Source organism: Dipodomys ordii, unplaced genomic scaffold (assembly GCF_000151885.1).
Source record: "Dipodomys ordii isolate 6190 unplaced genomic scaffold, Dord_2.0 Scaffold1, whole genome shotgun sequence".
Classification (NCBI taxonomy): Eukaryota; Metazoa; Chordata; class Mammalia; order Rodentia; family Heteromyidae; genus Dipodomys; species Dipodomys ordii.
In genome coordinates this window covers 44,221,193-44,244,245 of record NW_012267217.1, presented here as the reverse complement: position 1 = coordinate 44,244,245, position 23,053 = coordinate 44,221,193, and the positions used below count along the sequence as shown (strand labels likewise).

At 36.8% G+C, this 23,053-nt stretch overlaps 1 protein-coding gene across 1 annotated transcript in view; it reads right to left on the bottom strand.

Moving 5' to 3' along the window:
• The window catches only part of Pikfyve (phosphoinositide kinase, FYVE finger containing), an 81,165-nt gene that overhangs the window by 16,992 nt on the left and 41,120 nt on the right, over positions 1 to 23,053 (bottom strand). The window contains exons 17-30 of the mRNA XM_013016748.1: positions 21,863 to 21,970; positions 17,278 to 17,418; positions 16,638 to 16,764; positions 15,246 to 16,393; positions 13,610 to 13,737; positions 12,625 to 12,796; positions 10,608 to 10,786; positions 8,697 to 8,810; positions 7,908 to 8,016; positions 7,638 to 7,792; positions 6,568 to 6,658; positions 1,754 to 1,814; positions 763 to 900; positions 312 to 432 (exon numbers count right to left, since the gene is read on the bottom strand). Coding sequence (XP_012872202.1) covers positions 312 to 432; positions 763 to 900; positions 1,754 to 1,814; positions 6,568 to 6,658; positions 7,638 to 7,792; positions 7,908 to 8,016; positions 8,697 to 8,810; positions 10,608 to 10,786; positions 12,625 to 12,796; positions 13,610 to 13,737; positions 15,246 to 16,393; positions 16,638 to 16,764; positions 17,278 to 17,418; positions 21,863 to 21,970 — 2,792 coding nt within the window. The remainder of the gene's footprint in view (positions 1 to 311; positions 433 to 762; positions 901 to 1,753; positions 1,815 to 6,567; positions 6,659 to 7,637; positions 7,793 to 7,907; positions 8,017 to 8,696; positions 8,811 to 10,607; positions 10,787 to 12,624; positions 12,797 to 13,609; positions 13,738 to 15,245; positions 16,394 to 16,637; positions 16,765 to 17,277; positions 17,419 to 21,862; positions 21,971 to 23,053) is intronic.

Genomic DNA, 23,053 nt, shown 5'->3' with positions numbered 1-23,053 from the left:
GGGAATGGGAAAGGGGAAACAAAGGAGGAGGCAACAATGCTTCATAAGAAATGTACTCATTACCTTGCCCATATAATTGTAGCCCCTTTGTACAGTATTGTCACAATTTTTAAAAAAGTGGAAATATTTATATTTTAGAACATATTAGACTAATTCTCACTTTTCCCTGAAAAGTCCATTACTAATGGAAATGGAAATAAGATTTATTTCATTCAAAGACTTTTAAATATAAAAAAGGAAAAGTAAAGTTTAATCTATTTTTTAAAGAAAACATAAACATCCAATTAGCCATTACTTTTTTTAATACTTACAAAGGAAATGGAATAGGATTATAGCTATTTCCTGGAAGCAAATTTGCAAAGATGGCTTTCATGGTGGACTTTTCCTTTACTTGGCTGTCTGTGGATCCCAACAAATGTCCATCAAACACATCTAAAGTAAAGAATACTCTATTTATATACTGACATTTCAGGAAGAATAAAAAGTAAAAGTGCCAATTTTAGTACTTCTTTTCCTTTGGGGCTGATATACACACATCCCATTAACAATTACATCTTAAATTTCTGACAGGAAAAAAAAAAAAAGATTCTTAGTGGATGAAACAGAAAGTGATAGTGAAACACACACTGCATTGATTCCAAGGAGCAGGTCTTTGCCCTTACATTTCTACCTTCTCTGAAACAGAGAAGGTCCTACAAGCAATGATTCAATCAGGTAGCATCCATGAGGCAATGAGGTATGGTATGATCTAAACTGCTGTACCTTCAGAACCACTGGCTGTGTCAAGTTCAGAAGGTCCTCCTACAGACTGCTCAGCCAGGACTTCTGGTGGAGAAGGCAAATGGAGATGGGTAGAACTGGTGGAACTCTGACTGGATAGGGTAGTCAAGAAGCGATCCTCTATAGAAAACACAATTTAAAGAGTTATTTTAAAAACATTAAGTCTTAGCTGTTACTAATATTTTTAATGTTAAACCATTTCTATTTCCTAAAATACAGAAATTTATTTTAAAAATTATTTAGGTTGTGTTGGTCAAGTCATAGAAAAATACATAAAAATCCAGAAAGGTTATATGACTAAAACACAATCAAATCTAGAAATATCAACCAATTCTGATTCTATCTAATATTTTCTTTCTACTATACCACAAAGTCTATCTAACTATCATTCAATTTAATAGTAACTAAAATTACAACACTGGGAAAAATTGTATGCTGATTCTGCAGAAAGGAATAAAACACTAACTTATAATTTTTATAGAAAAATACCCAAAATGATTAAGTTCTTTTCAATAAAGGTAATCTATGTGAATTCCTCACAAAGTTTCTATGATGTTACCAAGTAATTCAATGAAACACTATAAAAGACATCTTAAGTCCAGAAAAGACTTTAATGACATTACAAATAGAAATTATGTGTTCTAAGACGTTTAACAGTACATCTTAGAATGACTTAGAAATAAGCAAAACAAAAATAAAATTTCCATTTTCTTTTCTCTGTCTTTTTTCCTTAACAGTACATCTATCCATATTTTACATGTTTCTATATCCTAATGTATCTTCTTACAATAAGCTATAGGATAGGCTGATAAGAACTACAAAAAAAATGATGTCTATGTCTAGGAACAACTGCACCAGGAAGAAAATGCTCAAAATATGCTCTTTATATATTAGGAAAATTGATAAACACTTGATATATTAAGAAATTTCTTTAAATACAATAGCAAGTTGACACTAAGATTCAATGTCCAACCTTTTTCTCCATTTTGAAGTCCTGGAGAAATATTCCGTGGAGATGTGTCCATTGCACTTATCTATAGAGAAATACATATTCTGCTTTAAAGAAATATTAAAATCACATTTTTGTTTTGTCTAAGCCAGTGAATCTTAAGGTTTGTTTTTTTTTTTTACTCTCAGGACCTGTTAATACTCAAAAGTTAGAAAGTCTACCAATCAATTCCAATAGCTTTTAGTTTCTCAGAAATTAAACCTAGAACTTTTTAATGTAGTAACTCATTTAAAAATAAATTCATTATATATAAACATGAGTATAATACTGATTAAATAAAATATACCTATTTTTCAAAAATAAAAAAATAGTGACAGAATATCATTGCTTTAGCATTTTATAAATATCTTCTTTGTCTATCTAACTAGAAAATGCTAGATCCCTATCTGACTTCTGTATTTAGTATGTTGAGGTTAAAATGCTGACTTTATACAGACACACAGTTAATAAAGAGAAAACTTGTAGAACTTTATTTAAAGCCTGAAGAATCACACTTTGTGAAAATTGTTCTAAACAGTAGTTTACTTCTTGGCATTGAAACTATTAAAAATATAAGGATTGTCCATTAAGCCTAGAATTCTTTTTATTATCTCCTGGACCATCTCTATTCCTATTATGTACAGATAATATATTCTACAATAACTATCAGCCACACATACAATTTAATTAAAAGTCATTTTTATATTACTAATTAATCAAATCAGAGAGAACTCTCTGGGTACCTAGCTTCTTACAATATGCAACATGATAGTCTTAGTTTGTTAACTCAAAACCAGCAGCTACACCCTTAGCAAAACTTACTCTCTCCTTTGTGTTGTTCTTCATAGACTTTTTTTTTTTTTTGGTCAGTCGTGGGGCTTGAACTCTTGAGCTCTTCAGCTCAAGGCGAGGACTCTACCACTTGAGCCACAGCGCCACTTCTGGCTTTTTCTGCTTATCTTGTGCTGAGGAATCGAACCCAGGGTCTCATGCATGCAAGGCAAGCGCTCTACCACTGAGCCACCTTCCCAGCCCTGACTTTTTTTAATAAGTTCTTTATTGTGAAAATACTGTACAGAGGGGTTACAATCACATGAGCAAAGTAATGAGTACATTTCTTATCAAGCATTGTTGCCTCCTCCTTTGTTTTTCCCCTACCATCCCTTCCCTCCCACCTCCTCAACTACATTCCCCCCTCCCATACCCTCCTCACCTAAACTGCAAAGTTTTTTCAACATAGCATTTCATAGATTTTTTATACCTGGTAATAATCATTACCATGGGATCCCATGATTCCTATCAGCTTCTTTCTCAGTAGACAATGGATCATTACTATAAGAGCTGTGATTTTTTTTTCACAACGGAATGCCTTATAACCTAGAAAAATGTCCACTCCAGCCAGGTATGGTGGCTTATAATCCTACTATTTGAGAGGCTAAGGCAGGAATGTCACAGTGTGAGACCATACTTGGCTACAAACCCAGACCCTGAGGAATGAAGCAGAAAGTGAAGGAAAGACACAAGGGATGATGAGAGGAGAGCGGGGGCAAAGGGGGAAGAAGGGAGGAAGCATGGAAGGACACCCACTCCACAAGGGCAGAAACTGTGATATGAATAAATATAAAGCCAGTGCAACAGAATTTTAAATCAATTTTCAATCTTTCAAAAAGATGACTAAGAAGTAAGCCAGGCCCAAAGAAACATAGGTCCCATGGTTTCCCTTATTTGCAATAACTAGTATATGTCTGGGACAAGCAGAAAAGGTCAAAAGCTATGTACATATGACCATATAAGACGATGCTAAATGAAATAAACCCCAAGATAGGGACACAAGAGGTTTTTATCTTTGTTGCTGTTGTTTTTAATGTACTTACAATGTACTAGGTGATTTTTTTTGTTTCTTTTATATGTTCTTCCCCCATGGCATAACCCCTGTTTTCACTGTATTTGATTCCGGTACCCTACATCTTGTAATTTTTATATATTTTTATAATTTGGGGAGGGGAGGGAAATAACAAAATGCTAAAATAAGGATACAGGTTGACCCATTATAACAATGAGATATATAAGACACTATGTTAAAATGAACTTTACAACTTTGGGGGGGAGGGAGGAGTTGGGGAGATGGGGAGGAAGGGATGGTAGGGGAAAAACAAAGGAAGGGGTAACAATACTCCATAGGTAATGTACTCATTACCTTACTCATGTAACTGTAACCCCTCTGTACAGTATCTTTACAATAAAAAATATATTAAAAAAAAACAAAAACAAAAAAAGATGACTAACTACTGAGTGATCTTAATACTTTTAATTCTGTCTAATTATTATAATCTAAAGATTTCCACTATTAGCTATCATTCAGTATCTTCAGAGGGAAAGAAAAAGGCCATGAAGAGTCTGTGATAATCATTAACATCCCTGGACTGGTTGACTAATACTAACATACAGATGATCTTCAATAACCTTATTCTTACCCTCTTCTAAACTTTAGGGAAATAGTGATTCCTACACAGTTATCTAAGAGATAAAGCAAAGTGTCTGCAGAAGGAAATAAAACACTAACATAATTTTTATAGAAAAATACCCAAAATGATTAAGTTCCTGTTCAATAAAGATAATCTATGTAAATTCCTCACAAAGTTTCTATGATGTTACCAAGTAATTCAATGAAACACTATAAAAGACATCTTAAGTCCAGAAAAAGCTTTAATGACATTACAAATATCCAGTCAGAGTTCCACCAGAACAGAAGTCAACATTGCCAGCCCCCGGTACACACACCCCTCCCTCCATCAAGTACCAATTTAGGTACTGGTTGATATGAAGGAATCTCACAAATATAGTTAAAATAGAAGTATATATAGGTCTAAGATAATCATAAGCTCTTAAATCTGAGTACATAAATCAGAGATGGAGAAAGTAATCTGATGCAAAAAGGGGCAATTGTTGTTGAGGCTTTAAAATAAGAATGCTAGCAGTGCCCAAGACTTTAAGAATGGTCTCTAGTCAATAACCATCAATAGAACAGCTCAACCTTATCACTATTAGAAACTGAATTCTGCCAACACTCTGAATGAGTTTGGAAGAAGAGCCTCAAAAAAAACAAATGGCCCCCCCAACAACAAATCCCCAAAGAAACAACTGCCCAATAAATAAGTGGGCGAAAGACTTAAAGAGAAACTTCTCTGAAGAAGAAAGAAGGATGGCCAATAGACACATGAAGAAATGTTCAACATCCCTAGCCATAAAAGAAATGCAAATCAAAACAACATTGAGATATCACCTCACCCCAGAAAGAACGGCAAAAATCAAGAACTCTAATAACAACAGATGCTGGAGGGGATGTGGACAGAAAGGAACCTTACTTCATTGTTGGTGGGAATGTAATCTTGTCCAACCACTTTGGAAAGCAGTATGGAGGTTCTCAAAAGACTTCACATAGAACTCCCCTATGACCCAGCAATCCCACTTTTGGGCATTTACCCAAATGCTTACAAACAAGACCACACTAAAGCTACCACCACAACTATGTTTATTGCAGCATTATTTACCATAGCTAAGATATGGAACCAACCCAGATGCCCCTCAGTAGATGAATGGATCAAGAAAATGTGGTATATATACACAATGGAATTCTATGCCTCCATCAGAAAGAATGACATTGCCCCATTTGTTAGGAAATGGAAAAACTTTGAAAAAATTATATTAAGTGAAGTAAGCCAGGCCCAAAGAAACATAGGTCCCATGGTTTCCTTTATTTGCAATATCTAGTATATGTATGAGTCAAGCGGAAAAGGTCAGATAATGTGATGTTAGGAAAATGAACCCTTAGATATGTATTTTAATGTTTTTTCTTTCATGCATGTGTTTCTAACACATTTATAAGATTATCTCTTTGTTGCTTTGTATGTCCCTCCCCCACAGTATAACCCCTGCTTTCACTATATTTGATGTCAGTATAACTTGTGGAGGAGATGGGGAAAAACCAGTTGTTTAAGGATACAGGTGGACCTGTTGCAACAATGAGAAGTACAAGTTGTCATGTCCAAAACGAGCTTTACAACGTCGGTGGGGAGGGGGGGAAGGGGGTGGGGGGGAGGGGGGAAGGAGAAGGATTGGGATGGGGGGGAGGGGGGAGGCTGGGAAGGGATGGGAAGGGTAAACAAAGGAGGAGGCTGCAATGCTTGGTAGGAATTTACGCATTATCCTGCCCATGCAATTGTAACCCCTCTGTACAGTATGTTCACAAATAAAATAAAATAAAATTTAAAAAAAAAAAAGACAAATGGCCTAGCTATAACTGTTGATCTGAAATTTGTGAGATTCTGAAGACAACACTCAACCATAAAAAGTACGAAAAAATTTAAATATTTTTGAATGCTAAGCAAGAGAAAACTAATAGTTACAAAATGTCAATTAGGTTAATGAGTAGAATGTGCTCAGTTCAGAAACATTAAGAACTTTTCGTTTAGGCACAGAGAAAGAACACACAAAACTGGAGTAAGAAAAATAAAAACCCAACTACTCTGAGCATATACATATTTTTCTTTGTATATCTTGCTGTCATTATTAACATTACTTTAGTAATGTTAGTAGATAATTTACAAATATTTTTTAAAAAATTATTTGCAGTACATTTTGTCAAAGAAATCCAGGCACATATAACTTGAAACATACTTTAAGATGAAAACCCACACACTTAATATTACAACATATTCAATGACCACTTCTTAACAGTAGTAAATAGAACTAACTGTATTTTTGTTGATGAAGGAACCACACAAAAAACTACATATTACCTTGCTTTCTTCCCCTTGTCTCAGTCTTCCAGGACTTGGAGGAACTGAAGGCCTCTTTCTGCCTTTTTCCTGTTGGAAAAGGTCCTGCAACCTATAGCCAAAGGTAAAAGAAAAATACAGTTTTAGTTCTAATATTCTGAATTATATTTGAATTATATTTTAAAGTTGTTTAACCTGAACTAAGTTCTGTCATATCAAATAATCAAAAGTACTTGCTAATATAACTATACTGTGTAAAAGAATAGCAAGTTACTATAAGGAAAAATATTTCTTAAAAATTTCTAAGCTGAGAGCTGGAGGCTTACACCTCTAATCCTACCTACTCAGGAGGCTGAGATCTGAAGATCATGGTTCAAAGCCAACCTGACCAGGAAAGTCTGTAAGACTCTTACCTCCAATTAATCACAGAAAAAGCCAGAAGTAGCTCAAGTAGTAGAGTGCTAGCTCTGAGCAAAAGGAGCTTAAGGACAGCACTCAAGCCCAGAATTCAAGGCCCAGGACAGGGAAAAAAAAGAAAAAAGAGATGTGTGTTTGTATGTGTGTCTCTATAACAATATATTTAACTTTCTAACCTAAAGCCAATTATTTATTACTAATAGCATACTAACGCTAATGATTCAAATATGTCAAGTAAGCTATTTCCAACTTTGGTTTTTGTATCTTCATAAATGGACAATTAAAGCGAGGCACCAGTGGCTCACACCTGTGATCCTAGCTACTCAGGAGACTGAGATCTGAGGATCGCAGTTCAAAGCCAACCAAGCAAGAAAGTCCATGAAACTCTTATCTCCAAAATCACCAGAAAACTGAAAGTGGTGCTATGGCTCAAGTGGTAGAGTGCTATCCTTGAGCTAAAGAGCTGAGAGACAGCGCCCAGGCCCAGAGTTCAAGCCCCTCGACTAACAACAAAAACACGTAAATGTATGATTAACAGATTGGCTTTTAAAGAATGAAAGAAAAGGGGGTAAGAACCCCCCCCAAAAAAAACCTCGAGAATAAATGTAACTATAATCAAAATTTAAATTTTAAAATATCATGTCGGATGTTGACAAAAGATTGTAAAGTAGTACCTGTTATTCCAAGCTTGCAACACTTCGCAGAGGCTTTGTTTCTTGGCAATGAGAGACTCAAAGATGGATTGCAGTTGCTGAGGGGTATCTACAGAGGAGGACATAAGCCTTGCTTGCATCTTCTCAATCCAGTTCTTGAACTCACCTTCTTCCATCTAGAAGGTAACAGACACAAATTTGGTACAACAGAGGTCCTATACAGACACACAGTTAAAGGCATTTCTAATAAATTAAAGCAATTGGATTTTTTTTATCAAAGCAATGAGTTACCTCTTTTTGTGCAAAGATATCTTCCATTTTTTCCTCTCTTGTTTTGCTAAATGTATCAGTTTTCAAAGATGCAAGTCTTTCATCAACAGCGAGATATACCTGTGCAACTCTTAAAATGAAAGGAGAGAATATTATTAACTTTAAGGGAGGCAAAAAAAAATTTATGTCTCATATAAGTAAGGGGAAAATGTTATATACAAATAAAAACTGAAAGTTCTATTTTTTTAAAAAAAATCACATATAATTTTGTTGAGAAAAAAAGGACCTAAAAGGATATACTTCAAGATTATAATTTATTTGTATGACTGAGAATTTACTTTTCAATACATTCCTATATTATTTACATTTTTTCTCTTTTCACAGCCAGCATATATTGTACCATTAGAAAAATAAAGCTATTTACATTTTCAAAGAATGTTAAACTTGATCATTTAAAACAGCAGGGAGACCCATTGCAACAATGAGATGTACAAGTCGTTATGTTGAAAACAAACTTTACAACTTTGGTGTGGGGGGGGCGCGGGGAGGGGAAGGGAGGATGGGGGGAGGGAGGATTGGGGGGAGGATTGGGGGGACAGGGGAGGATGGGAAGGGATGGGAAAGGGAAACAAAGGAGGAGGCTACAATGCTTGATAAGAAATGTACTCATTATCTTGCTCATGTAATTGTAACCCCTCTGTACAGTATTTTCACAATTAAAAAAAAAGAAACCTCTTACAAACAAAAAAACAGCTATAAATTGTAGACATTACTAAACAAAACTGGATGGTTGAAGAAACTGAAACTTACTTCTGAAAGAAGTCCTTGAGATCCTGAAGAAGGGACACTTTTAATGGAGCCTGACGTTTAATGAATATTTTGGGGAGTGGAACACATACTTCAAGAAGCCGGATGGGAGAATAACTGTGAGTTGAAAATACAAATAACAGAAAAATAATAAATATTTCAATACCTTGAGTCATATTCAGATGGTCCATTAGATCCTAATGCAGCATTAGAGAAAATAAACCTTCTATAAAATGACATTTTAAAACAAAGATATAGAAAACTATTAATCATTATAAAAACCTCCCTCAAGCCAGGTGCTGATGGCTCACGCTTATAATACTATTTACTTAGGAGGCTGAGATCTGAGGATCACAGTGTGAAGCCAGGAAAGTCTGTGAGACTCTTATCTCCAATTAATCACAGAAAAAGCCAGAAGTGATGCTGTGGCTCAAGTGGTAGAGTGCTACCCTTGCACAAAAGGAGCTCAGGAAGAACACCTAGGCCCAGAGTTCAAGGGCCAGGACAAGTTAAAAAAAAAAATTCCCCAATTGTGGAAAAATTTTCTGTTGCTTTATAGCTATACTGTGATACCATCATTTACCCTTTTGAGGCTATTCTTACCTGTTGGGAAAACAAAAATGACTTACTATAAACCTTCTCTATGTATGAGGAAAGGGATGCCTCTTTATAATTAGCTTAGTCTTAAGTGTTGACTACCTCCCCAGATCATGAATCTTCATGTCCTTTTCACCTGAGGTATGAACTAGTAAATGCTCTGATCCAATGAAGTTTTATTGTTTAAAGCTCTTATGTAAAAAAAGTAATAAGCTCTAATTACCAAATGTTTCCTGAGTGTATTATGGCCAGAAACTTCCAAAAATTCCAGCTCACATAATTCAGAAGTGACAAAGTTTGGTAATAAAATATACAATATCTAAGACATGTACGAGTGCTATGGGAGAATAAAGAAAGAAAGAAGAGCATAAGAAGGTTGTTAGGGCAGGTAAAATCTGAACCAACACTCACAGGAAATAGGGACACAGCAGGCAAATATCTGGGGAAAATGCATCTCATGAAAGAAAGATCAGGCCCAAGGTTCACAGGCAGAACCTATGACATAGCTGAGGCCCAGCCAGAAAGCCAGGGAGGCTACACCAGAATGAACAAGGGAACAGTAGTAAGAACTAAGAACAGAGAGGCCTTGGGCAGGCAGAGCATACAGGAGCTTACTTGCCAGTAAAAGGATTTTGGTTTTCACTCAGGGCAAAACATATATCCTTTGAAGGAGTAAACTAAGCCTGATTTCCTTTAACAAGATCATCTGATTGTTGCAATGAGCATCAGCTACAGTAGGGGTAAGACAACAAGAAGGCAGGCTGAGACTACTACAATCATCATAGTGAAAGACAGTGGCAGGGCTGGGAGTGGTGAAGTGTCAGAGTCTCAATCTGTTCTCAAGGCAGAGACATTCACAAATTATTTAGCACCATAATAGTGGCTATCCTTTGAACATAGAATTCTATCTTTACCAGAGTAATTTATTACCTTTATGCTAATTAGTACCTTATCCAAAACTGTGACACTTTCAGATGTCAAAACAATCATTAAAAGTAAGACCAGTAGTAGAAAATTGACCATGGTTCAAATCATAAATCTATCTTTTACTAGCTTGATAAGTAAATGAAATACAGTATCATTATCCTCATGTAGGACATCTATAAAGTTTGTAAGTAAGGATAATGATCTTTTCTTGTTTCTTAGGGAAGGAGTAATTAATACTAAAGCTATTAGCAGAGTCTGGTCTGGCCCTGCATATTTGTTAGGGTGAAGATGGGGAATGACAGATTCACTCACAGATTCAATCTAGTAATAAGGAACTGTTAAAAAGCCTTCAAAGAATGTATAATATATAACAACCCTTTGACTTCTTACCTGAATGATGCCACCATTTGGTTGTAAGAGAAATACTGGTGATAATCATGGTGGATAGAGTGACCACAGGGCTCAGCATTGGCTCTCCGTGTGTACTGGTGCCCATAAAACCTAAGTTCCAGGTACTTTGCAAATGACATAGACCAGGATTCATTGGATAGAGCAAAAACTGGTGTCACCTGGAGTTCAGGAAAAAAATGATTGATATGCTATAAGAAAGTATCTTCTTAAGTGCATTTTCTAATACAAACAAAATATTCTGGCTGAAGAAAACCAGGGGAAAAAAAACAAGCCCTTTAAAGGTCATTGAAGAAAGAGAGCAATGACTATATGTTTGCACTCTTTCCATGTGTAAATACATAGATAAAAGCCAGTGTATTTGTTTAAAAACACGTTTTGTAATTAACTTCTTAAGTTCTTTATCTACTTAGCAATGTATCATGTTTTCCTATGTGAATATTCTTTTTACAATTTTTTAAATGGCCTCAGAGTATCCTCTCCTATAGGGTGCACACATCTAATGTGCCAGACATAAGATTTTCTATTTGAACTATCCTCCATGAACATCCTTGCCTACAAGTACTTAGAAATAGCCAAAATTATTTCCTTAGAATTAATAAAGGTAGAAATCAGTTCATCAAAAGACATTGGGTTAATGGTCTTGGATACTTTTACCATATTCACTTCTCAAAAACTGTACTGACACAAACAACAACAATACATGAGAACAGCAATCTCCCTACTTTCTTACTAATCCTAGGAATTAATTACAAATCTTTGAAATATAACTTATTTTCTTTTCCTGTCATCACTGGGGTTTGAACTCAGGGATTTGTGTTTTTCAGGCAAGCACTCTAACAAATGAGCCGTGACCCTTTTTGCTTGGTTAGAGATAGGGTCTTGCTTTTTGCCTGGTCCATGATTCTCCTATTTACACTTCTTGCAGTGGCTGGGATGATAGGTTCATGCCACCATATCCAGCTTTTCTTGTTGGGATGGGGTCTTGAGAGTGTTTTGTTCAGTGGTACCTAGAACTTTGATCACACCCCTCTCATGAATCCAAGAACTGGTTGAAATAGGGTCTCATAAACTATTTGTTCTGGTTGGCTTCATGAAATACAAATAGTGTGTGTGTGTGTGTGTGTGTGCGCATGTGTGTGTGTGTGTGTGTGTGTGTGTGTGTGTGCACCTAGGACTTGAACTCAGAGCCTAGGCACTATCTCTGAGCTTTTTTCCTCAGGGTTAGCACTCTACCACTTGAGCCACAGTTCATTTCAGGCTTTTTGGTGATTAATTGGAGATGAGAATTTCATGGACTTTCCTGCCCTGGTTAGCTCTGGACCATGAGCCTCCAATCTCAGCCTCCTAAATAGTTTGAATTATAGGCATGAGCCATAGTCACCTGGCTGAAATATGGTATCTTTAAAAAAAGAAAAAGAAGAAAAAAGAGGAAGACATTTTCCTAACTGATACTGGGTTTCATTTTTACTTTCATTACTAGTTAGTACAATTCATCTGCATTTTTGTTGGCCATCTGTATTAAATTCCTTTGTCTTTGCCCATTTTTTTCCATTACTGTGGCTTAAAGAAATCTACCATTAAGTATTTTTACTTGGTCATATATGTTGTAACTTTTCTTACTGTATAAGTGTGTCTGCTGCCCTAGAAATCAGAAGTCATTTATTTTTCTCTTTTCATCCCTAGGGCCAAGCACAATACCTGGCACATAGGTGTTTCTAAATGTCTGCTCAATGAATAATTCAGAATTATCAAGATACAATCTCAATGTATTTTCTAAACAAGACCTCACTATTTTCACTTAATGACTGATATAGTCCTAAAATATAATCTTCAAAAGGCAAATATTAGATTGAACATGTAGTATAGGAAAACTTTTTAAGGGGCCCAATAACAATAAATTGCAAAGTGGTATAGACCACTTACTCCCTACCCCCAAAACAGAACTATACAAATAAAGGTATGTCATATGAAAGTTACAGTAACAGAGTATATTTACCTGTTTACAGATTCTGCACCAAGAATATGTGAGAATTGTATGCTGGTATCCAGGTACTGGGGAATCCAACTCCTTTAGGATTATCTGCACGCAGCCTTGGCCATGGACAAAACGCCGAATGTGATGCACCATAGGGGTATCACAGAACATGCTAGGGCACTGATAAGAAGGCCTGTGACAAACAGAGAAACTCAGAACCATTGTCAAGATATCTCAGCATCTCTGTTCTTTTTGAGTTGATGTCCTTATTCTTACATGACACCTCAACATCTCAAGCTATATTTTTCTAAGAGTGTAAAAGTGCTAAAACCTAAACTGAAGTCCAGTACTTTCCTTATTTTGCATTTGAATCACTGTAAAAACAGACATCCTGAAGAAGTCTTAGGTATACTATAGTAATTAGATAGGCAATTATATAGGAACTTACTGTGACAAGATATCCTGGTCTGAACATGAAATAGATTTTGAATGAACTTCTATGATCTGGTATGAAAGTGAGGCACACAAAGTACTTTATACTCACTCTTCTATGATTCTGCTTAAAATTCTGGACTTCAAAAATGGGTAATAGTAGCTCATGTCTGTTATCCTAGCTACTGAGGAGGCTGAGATCTAAGGACCAAGGTTCAAAGTCAGCTCAGTCAGGAAAGTCTATGAGACTCTTACCTCCAATTATTCTCTTACCTCCAATTAGTCACCAAAAAAAAACCCAAAAAACAAGAGATGGAGCTGTGGCTCAAATGCTATAGTGGTAGCCTTGAGCAATAGAAGCTAAAGGACACTGCCCAGGGCCTGAGTTCAAGCCCCAGGACCAGCACACAAAAAAGTGTAATGGATGGAACTGAAGGCATGGCTCAAGTGATAAAGCATTAGTCATGAGTAAAAAAGCTGAGCAAGAGAGAGGCCCTGAGTTCAAGCTATATTACCAGCACACAAACACAACAAACATGGGCAAATAAAGCATAAGGTGGAATTTAGCTCTTACCTGAAACAATATCGTTCTAAAAATATTCCTAATGTAAGATCATTCTTTCCATAAAATTCCATTGTTACAATCCTAAAATAAGACATCAGTTGTAGAAACACATCATAAGAATTATGACAAAGTAAACACTTCAAGAGTCTACGTATTCTGATTATTAAATGAAGTATTAAAGCAGTAGTATTGGTTTAACAATGAAGTGTTAAATCAGGCAGTGTTTATTGCTGCCATAGAATAGGTGTCACTGCACCCTATCAAACAAGTTTAGACTAGCCCCATTCTATGTATCTTTCCTGGTCCATTAGGATCTTATAAAACTAATGAAGATGAATAAACCATAAGACTGATTGAGTAAAACTTACATGTATTAGGAAGAGGCAAAAGTTTTCTTTACAAAACTTGAATCCCTGTCAACATAAAAGAGGGCTCTGTCTCCTGCTACCTAATCCCTACCTTTATTAAGCATGGAGAACAACAGTTCTTATTCTAACTAAAAAGCCAATTTTTAATTTATGTCTAATTTATAAATGCCCACAAATAAGAGAGTCTGGCCATATTGAAAGTCACATCTTATGCAAGTATTGTCCTGAGGAGAAAATTCTTATAAATTTCCACATTCCCAAGTTTGAAGTATACCTGTTGGAGCTTTACTCTTCTAGAAGAATTGTTGATCTTACCGCTGTAAGTATTTTCTCTTGGCAACAGTACAAAAGTACTGTGATCTTCTACAGTGCTTGCTTGTGTGTGTGGTGCTGATGATTACACCCACAGCTTCAGACTTACTAAGTACAAACAACTGAACTACATCCTAAACCCCTCCATATTACTTTTTCAACTGAAGGTAAACTATGAAATATAAAGCTATATAAGACTACATGAAATTTTTTGGCTATTGTTTGAAATATTGTAACTTTATAAAATATATTGTTTCTGGGGCTGGGAAGGTGGCTCAGTGGTAGAGCGCTTGCCTTGCATGTATGAGGCCCTGGGTTCGATTCCTCAGCACCACATAAGCAAAAAGAAAAAAGCCGGAAGTGGCGCTGTGGCTCAAGTGGTAGAGCACTAGCCTTGAGCTGAAGAGCTGAGGGACAGCGCCCAGGCCCAGAGTTCAGGCCCCACAACTGGACCCAAAAAAAAAAAAAAAGAGGTTCCCCAGTTCCAGACCAGCCTAGGTTTTGAAACAAGATGCTGTCTCAAGAGGGAAAAAAAAAAAAAAAAATCAAGGGTGCATCACCACATCTAAGCCATGCTGACAGAATTTATAAGCACACTTCCCCTTACATCAGGGCTCTTTCTTTATTATAAGAATCCCAAAGCCCACTTACTTCATGATCCTACTTTACATTAGAAGCTAGGAGATTCATGGGTGGGCAAGGTATGGTAGTGTAGGGCAGAGTCGGGTAGGGTAAGGTAAGGTAGGGTAGGATAGGATAGCTTAAGGTAGGGAAGGAGCTAAGAGCTAGAATAAGACTGGGATAGGCCTGGAGATAATGGTAGGAATAGGACAGAGAGCACAGGGCAAGACAATGTTCAATAAACTGGCATGCACTTTATCATACTAATATATTTCAACCCTGCCATAGCAGTTTTTCCAATACATTCTAAATTTATAAGAGCACCCAAAAGTTGCCTGGCTTACCTTTGTTGACCACACTGCATCACCTGGAATGAACCCTCTCTCTTCATCACCCTCAGTTTTGTTTCCTGATTTGCAACTTGCAGTATCCTTTGAGTGAGCAAAAGGGTCTGAATATTTTGACTGAATTCTTCCTCCTCTGGCTCGATAATCAGCCAGCATTCTACCCAAACTCTGGCTATCACCCAGATGCTCAGCAATCCTGGTGCTCAGTAGCTCATGAGAGGGCAAGACTTGAATAGACTTGGTCTGGACACTTCCATTCATACCCTGAAGTCCAGAGAGATCCCTAAGCAGCTGTTTCTTCCTCCTGCTCTCCATTTCTTTGACCTCTTTATTGAGAAGAGGAGACCAATAAATCTGCTCTGGAAAATAGTCTCGAGTAGAGCACCTCATCCCCTTTTCGGTTAAAAGAAAAGGTTCCCGGAATGTTATAACAGGGGAGATACAGAGGATCACATCTTTTAATTCCTGTTTAAAGGCCAAAGAATAAGTCTTCCGGTTATCTTCACAGGAGGCGACTTGCTCAGTAACATACAATCCAGTGTCATCCTGTAGAGGGTCTCGAAAGGCTCTCATCTGGCTTTTGGGATCCTGTTGATCATCTGTTGGACGCAAAGTCTCTGGCTGTTCACTGACTACAGTGTCCTTTTGGTCCACATGGAGTGGCAATAAGGATTCAGGTACTGATTGAAAGAGAGCACAGGGGATTCCTGCTGGGCAAGTAGCTGTGGCATATTCTTGCTGCTTCAAAGAATTAACAGCCTGTGGAACACTTTTATTTTCTTGCTCACTCTTCTCAAAGGTAATCCTTGATTCCAGAAAATTGCTATCATCAGAGGACAGAGAGTCAGGAAAGCAGTCAGGATCCCGGGGGAGGGAGCTTCCACTACCCTGCTCCTGTGTGGCCTCCTCATCCCTTTGTCCCTCAATAAGAGAATGGAATGAAGGGCTCTGCATCAATGTAGGAGGCATAGCAAATTCATCCATGAGGAAGGAGATTTCGAGTTGAGAATGATAAGCTACACATATCATAAATATTAGGATCTCTTTAACTCGAGCCAACTCATAATCAGAACCTCCTCTGAGCTTAACTGTACAGCCCAGGTGCTGGGGACAGCCCTCAAAAAACATCAGCGTTTTGGTTTGTTCTACAAAGAAACAAACAAAAAATTAAGAGGTTTAGATGACAACCCAGAAGTACAGTCAGAATTCACAATATTAATATCTACATAAGAAAAAGCCCTTATGGGAATAAAACCACAGATACTTATCCTCTCTTCACCATGGCTAATAGATATTTCCTAAGTACTGTAGTACTGCAATGTGTATTAGAAAGTAATTTATTTCTTCAGATCCCCATTATCAAGTGAATTTTTGCTAAGGATGACTCACCATTAGGCAGCTGAAATATCTGCATATAAAATTTGTGACAAGTACCCAGTTGTGGTTTCGTGAGTAGCTGGTCCATGGACATCACTAAATCACCTTGTGTCATCCGGCTGATCCGTTCTAAAACTTGCTACAATAAGAAAAACATTACATTAAAAAATTGGATATGATTAAAAACCACATGAACTTGAAAAGGTAACAGGAAAATTAAAAACCCTCCCAATAAATTTCCAAAATTTTAATAATTCTAACAAAAACTTTTCGCTCCAGACTGATGAAGAAACAAACTGCAGCCTGAGATTTTTCCTGCATTCTGCAGGAAAGCTTTTCAAGAAAAAGAAATTTCTGCTCATATCATTCCCAACCCAAGTAAGAACCAACAAATACATACTCATTAAGTAATGTCCACATCACGGTTGGCATTACAGATATCTATAATAAGTGTAACAAAAATAACCACACTTCCTTCCCATGTGAGATTCTCCAGTCTTAATGATGAAATAGCTACCATGCTTTCTGTCTCATTTTCAATGAATATGGTACAGCAAAGAAATATTCTTGCATATCTACCATATGTGAATACAAATTTAAACGCTGTAATTTTTAAAAAGTGATATAAAAATAGAAAAATAAGAACACTTACTGACTTTACATTAATGACCAGAGTAATGCCATGTTCCAATAACATATCCTGGGCGATTCGAGACACTGTTTTCTCAACTAGAACCAATGTAGGTCGAACATCAACAATTCGTTGAACATAATTCTTCAAAAATTCTCTTTCCTAAGTTAGACAAATCAGAAATATTATATCTAGTATGATTTAGGATCTGGACATATTAAAATACCATGACTGGGGCTAGAAGCATGGCTCATATGGTAGAATGCCAGTAAATGAGTAAACCATCAGGAACCTAGATCGTGTCTCAGTCTCAAAACAACAACAAAAAAGAAAATAACAAGATAGTTTGAAGATTAATATCACATCTAATTTTTTTTATCCATAAATAAGTCTATAACCAAATAAATTCAAATACACCAAGAATTTCAATCATCATTCTAAATACTTATTATACTAAAAAGACTTCTTAGATTTTTAATTCATAATAATCTATAATACAGTGCCAACCTCTGAGATTTCTTGGTTTTCTTTTAAACCAGAAGAGCAACAAAACCTAACTTTACAACCTTCACAATGAAAACAAGTTCTAAGCATCTTTAATATGGTTATGAGTTGCCTTCTTAATTCTGAAACCAACTAGGATATATCTTTTTCTGGCTATCAGGAAAAATAACTCTCCAGAAAATGTACTTCAGCTACTTTCTAATTCCAATCTCCCAATAGATCATATTGTTTTACCAGGATAGCTATAGCTAAAGATAGAATACAATGCTTCATAATTTCATCACAAAGAGTTCATTTCAAACCAAAGACTAAATAATAACACAATGAGGATGACACCATTCCTTAACTTTCATTTTCTTAACTTCTGGGCTCCACAAAGGAGACAATAAAAAGTGAGCCTATTTGTAACTTCTATTCTGTGTACCCAATGTTTTTTGTTGGTTTTGGTTTTGGGGTATTTTTGGTGGTGGGGGCTGAACTCTGGGCCTGGGCGCTGTCCCTGAGGTCTTCAGCTCAAGGCTAGTGCCCTACCACTGAGCCCCAGCACCACTTCTGGCTTTTTTCTGCTTATGGTACTGAGGCATTGAACCCAGGGCCTCATGTATGTGAGGCAAGCACTCTACCACTGAGCCACCTTCCCAGCCCCCAAAGTGTTTTCTAAGCAAGACTATATTAATGTTCACAGTCACCAAGAGGTTTTTGGGTTTTTTTGTTTTTTGTCGGTTGTGGGACCTGAACTCTAGGCCTGGGCGCTGTCACTCAACTCTTCAGCTCAAGGCTAGCACTCTACCACTTGAGCCACAGCACCAATTCTGGCTTTTTCTGCTTAGGTGGTGCTGAGGAATTGAACCTAGGGCCTCATACATGCAAGGCAAGCACTCTACCACTGAGCCACCTTCCCAGTCCCTCACCAAGAGGTTTTTTGGTATTTTGCTTTTTGGTCTTTTTTTCCTCCTTTGCCAGTTTTTGTTTTCTGTACCTTTTGTCTTATATGTAAGTTTATCTGTCTTTGGGAGGGTAAGGGAGAACACAGGAATGATGGGACAAAGGGCTAAAAAAATGCAGCAGTGATACTCACTAGACACTATGTTGAAAATGAGCTATACAACTGGTAAGGGGAGTGGTCAGGAGAGAAAAACTGGGAGGAAACAAAAGAAGAGGTGACACTGTTCAAAAAGAAATGTACTGGGCTGGGAAGGTGGCTCAGTGGTAGAGTGCTTGCCTTGCATCCATGAGGCCCCGGGTTCCATTCCTCAGCACCATATAAGCAGAAAAGGCCGGCAGTGGCACTATGGTTCAAGTGGTAGAGCATAAGCCTTGAGCTGAAGAGCTGAGGGACGGCGCCCAGGCCCAGAGTTCAGGCACCATGACCAAAAAAAAAAAAAAAGAAATTACTAATTACCTGATTTATGCAACTATAACCTCTCTGTACATCACCTTTACAATAACAATTTTTTAAAAAGAATGTATGGGTTTATTCACTGAACAAAACATTACATTATAAAAAGTACAAAAACATTACAAAAAGTAATGTATTTTTCCTTTGTTTTACTGATAGGAACTATTTATTTCCAGTGGGCATGATGGTGCACTCCTAGAGTACCAATAGCTGGGGCACTGACAGGCTCCTAACTTAGTCATAAGTTTTAGGCCAGCCTGGGCTACACAGTGTGACCCTATCTCCAAACAAATTTTACATTTTCCAATTCTGCCTTTATTAGCAATATGGAGGGTTTTTTTTTCCTGAAAAGGAATTTCCTACACTGTTCATTAAATTATAACTTAATAATACTTAATTTTTTATTTCTGCAGCTCCAATTAAGTATAATTAAATTTCTAAGCCAGACATGATGGCAAATGCCTATACTCCTAGCACTTGAGGCCCAAAGATTTCAAGTTTAAGACTAGCCTGATTTATACAACAAGACCATGTCTGAAACAAAAGTTTTCTGCCTTGGGTACCAGACTGGCAATAACTATCCTCTGTTTCAACTCTATTCAACTATGACTATATATGAATCAATGTGTTTATAAGGATGTCTATTCTGAGTCTAGCCAGTTAAGTGTTAGGAGGTAGGCCAATGAGCACAGTGGATCAGAGCAGACCAAGAGATCTAATGTAATCAGCCTTATGAAGACATAATAAAGTCAGTCACAACCTGATAGACAAGTACTCTTCCATATGAGCCACACCCACCAACTCTTTCTGCTTTAGTTTATTATTATCTAAGACAGTCTCACACTTTCCCCAGGGCCAGCCTTGAACTATAATTCTCCCATCTCCACATCCCTGGTAGCTGGAATTACACATGGGCAACACTAAGCCCTGAAATCATGTTTCAACACATATTTGTCCCAAACCAAAACATTCCTCTTTAACATAAAAAGACTTAAGTTTATTAACCTGTTGCAAGAATGGAGTCATAATACATAAATTAAAGTAAAATTGTGTGTGTGTATGTGTGTTTGTGTGTGTGCTTGAACTCAGGGACTGGGTACTGTCACTGAGCTCAAGGATAGTGCTCTACCACTTAGGCCACAGCTCCACCTCCAGCTTTTTGGTGGCTAACTAGAGATAAGGGTCTCACAGATTTTTCTTTTCCAGTCTGGCTATGAATCTCAATCCTCAGATCTCAGTCTCCAAAGTAACTAGGATTACAGGTGTGAACCACCAGCACCCAGAGCTGAAGTATAACTTTCATAAATAATATCTGTAGATTACAACTAGCCTATTTCACCAAATCCAAGACATACATATATTTATTATACACATTAATTTGATGTATTTTAATTTCTCCACAACCAGGATGCATCAAACTATCAATCCAATTGTTATCTAACCCAGCACATGGGCTGGGATGGTGGTAGAACTCATGAGGGGCAAGTGTCAAGCCTTGGGTTCAATCCCCAGCACCAGAAACAAAAGACTCAGCATTAAAATAGCTTAAGTTCCCTATACAAGAATAATTCTGTTTCTCCTTATTCCTTATAAGTTCTCTATTAAAAATAGCAAATCAGAGCAAGGAAAAACTGATATAAATCTAATCAAAACCCTTTATTTTTGCTGATCAATATAGTCAAATTATACAAGAAGCTTCCAGGTAACCGACCTCATTAAATAATACTACAACTCAGTTTTACTTATTCAAATCTATGAATTCAGTACAAAAGTGATTGTTCCTTCAAACAATGTGAGTACTTATAAATTTTCAAAACTTTTTCGTTACCTATTTCTGGAACTGGGTATGTTTCCCTACAATACAGTATTTACATTTCTGAAAACCCTCCTGTTTCAAATGACCGATAGGGCTTGAGTCAGAATACTTAAAAACCAACCAAATTCACATCAATGGCACTAACAAAATAATTAGGTGAGTTATCAAAGAATTTGGACAACACTGGCACACAGTTCAGCATGGATAGAGACTGTCCTGCGGGAAATTAAAGTGCACAAAAACAAATGCAACAGTACAGTAGAGATGAAACTTTAGGCTGGGGAGTATGCCTCCCTGGGGAGCAAGTCCAGCAAGAAGACACTCACTTTAAACTTTTTAAAACACCAATGGAAAGATTTGCATTGGAGATGATCCAAGGATGTTTTCTTTTCTAGATGAGAGTTACAATCTTACTCCAGCTATTCCAAAAATCCTTGCTTAGGAAAAAAAAAAAAAAAACTACAAAGAAACCAATGCAATTCCTATCTGGTATTATTCCTCTACCTGCCAACTACATGCAAGTTTACTGATGTTCCAGAAGTGAATATAGTCATACCGTATTAAAACTAGAGATTCTACTTGGGATCTGAAAAGTTGAAGAAATTTGGCCAGTTAATCAATGGCCTGAACAAGAAAGAGAAACAAACCAGTATTTACAGTTTTACTTTTTCCTTCTATATATTGCCAGTTGTGTTCCTTTACACACTTTGTAACCTTAACGTATGACAGAGATTTTGATAGACTAATTCTAAAGTGAAATACATGAAAGTGCACTTTAAAATAAATCATGGCATGTAACAAGTTTCCTTTTTAAATACTAAGGGATGGCAAACATCATAGTAGACAAACATTCTCCCACATTATTACTTTCATTAGTAAGTTCTTACCTGAAGCACAATAGGATCAATGCAAGTAAATTTAGTTTCTTCTCTGTAGAGATACTCAATGGAACACTTCAACAGAAGAATTTGGGGATTCTTAATACAAGAATTCATCTACAAAAAAAAAAGCAGTTCGCTAAAGCTATTAAAGATTTATACTTCAGATGACTTTCAATCGTAACTTTAAATTTGTACTGTTCATAATTCCTAACTTCACAACCAGGCACCAGTAGCTCATCAGGTGGGATGAGGTTGGGATCTGAAGACAGAGGTTTGAAGCTAGCCCAAACAAACAAATCCAAGAGACTCTTTAATTAACCATCAAAAACTGGAACTGGAGGTATGACTGAAGGGGCAGAGTATCAATCATGAGTGAAAAGCTAAGCAAAAGTACAATCCCTAAGTTCAAGCTCCAGTAGCACAAGAAAAAAAAGTACTTGACTAACTTCACTATATTAGTGTAATTACACTCCCTTTAGGTCCTTTTGGGCTAGCCTCTTTTCAGTTTTCAAAGTAAATAAATTTGCTTTTCAGATTACTACAAAATGCTTCAAAAACTGACTCTTTCTTATTACTAGCTTAACCTCTATACACATAACCATTTTTTAAAGTTATTTCTATTATTGTAAGAAGAGATGTTATGACATGGGTTGGGGTAAAGTCTTACAGGCAATCTATTTCACAATTTCAATTTTTCTAAAATTCAAAAGAAGGGGATTGGAGGCATGACTCAGCTGGTAGGATACCAGCCAATGAATGGAAGTGTCATATACTGAGTTCAAGTCTCAGTCTCAGACAAAAAAAAAAATTAAGTGGAGTAAAAAATTTAAAAATGCCTCCTCTAAGCATACTTTTAATAGAACCAGTTTCTAATCAATCGTTAATCAAGCAAGCTAAATTGGGTAACATGAAAAAAGAAAACCTTAAAACATTTCTAAAGAATAGAGTTGAACAATACACTCCAACCATACAAATAAAGCTAAAGACAGAATAGCTTGGGCTGGGAAGGTGGCTCAGTGGCAGAGCGCTTGCCTTGCATGCCAGAGGCCCTGGGTTCGATTCCTCAGCACCATATAAGCAAAAAGAAAAAAGCCGGAAGTGGCGCTGTGGCTCAAGTGGTAGAGCGCTAGCCTTGAGCTGAAGAGCTGAGGGATAGCGCCCAGGCCCAGAGTTCAGGCCCCATGACCAGACCCAAAA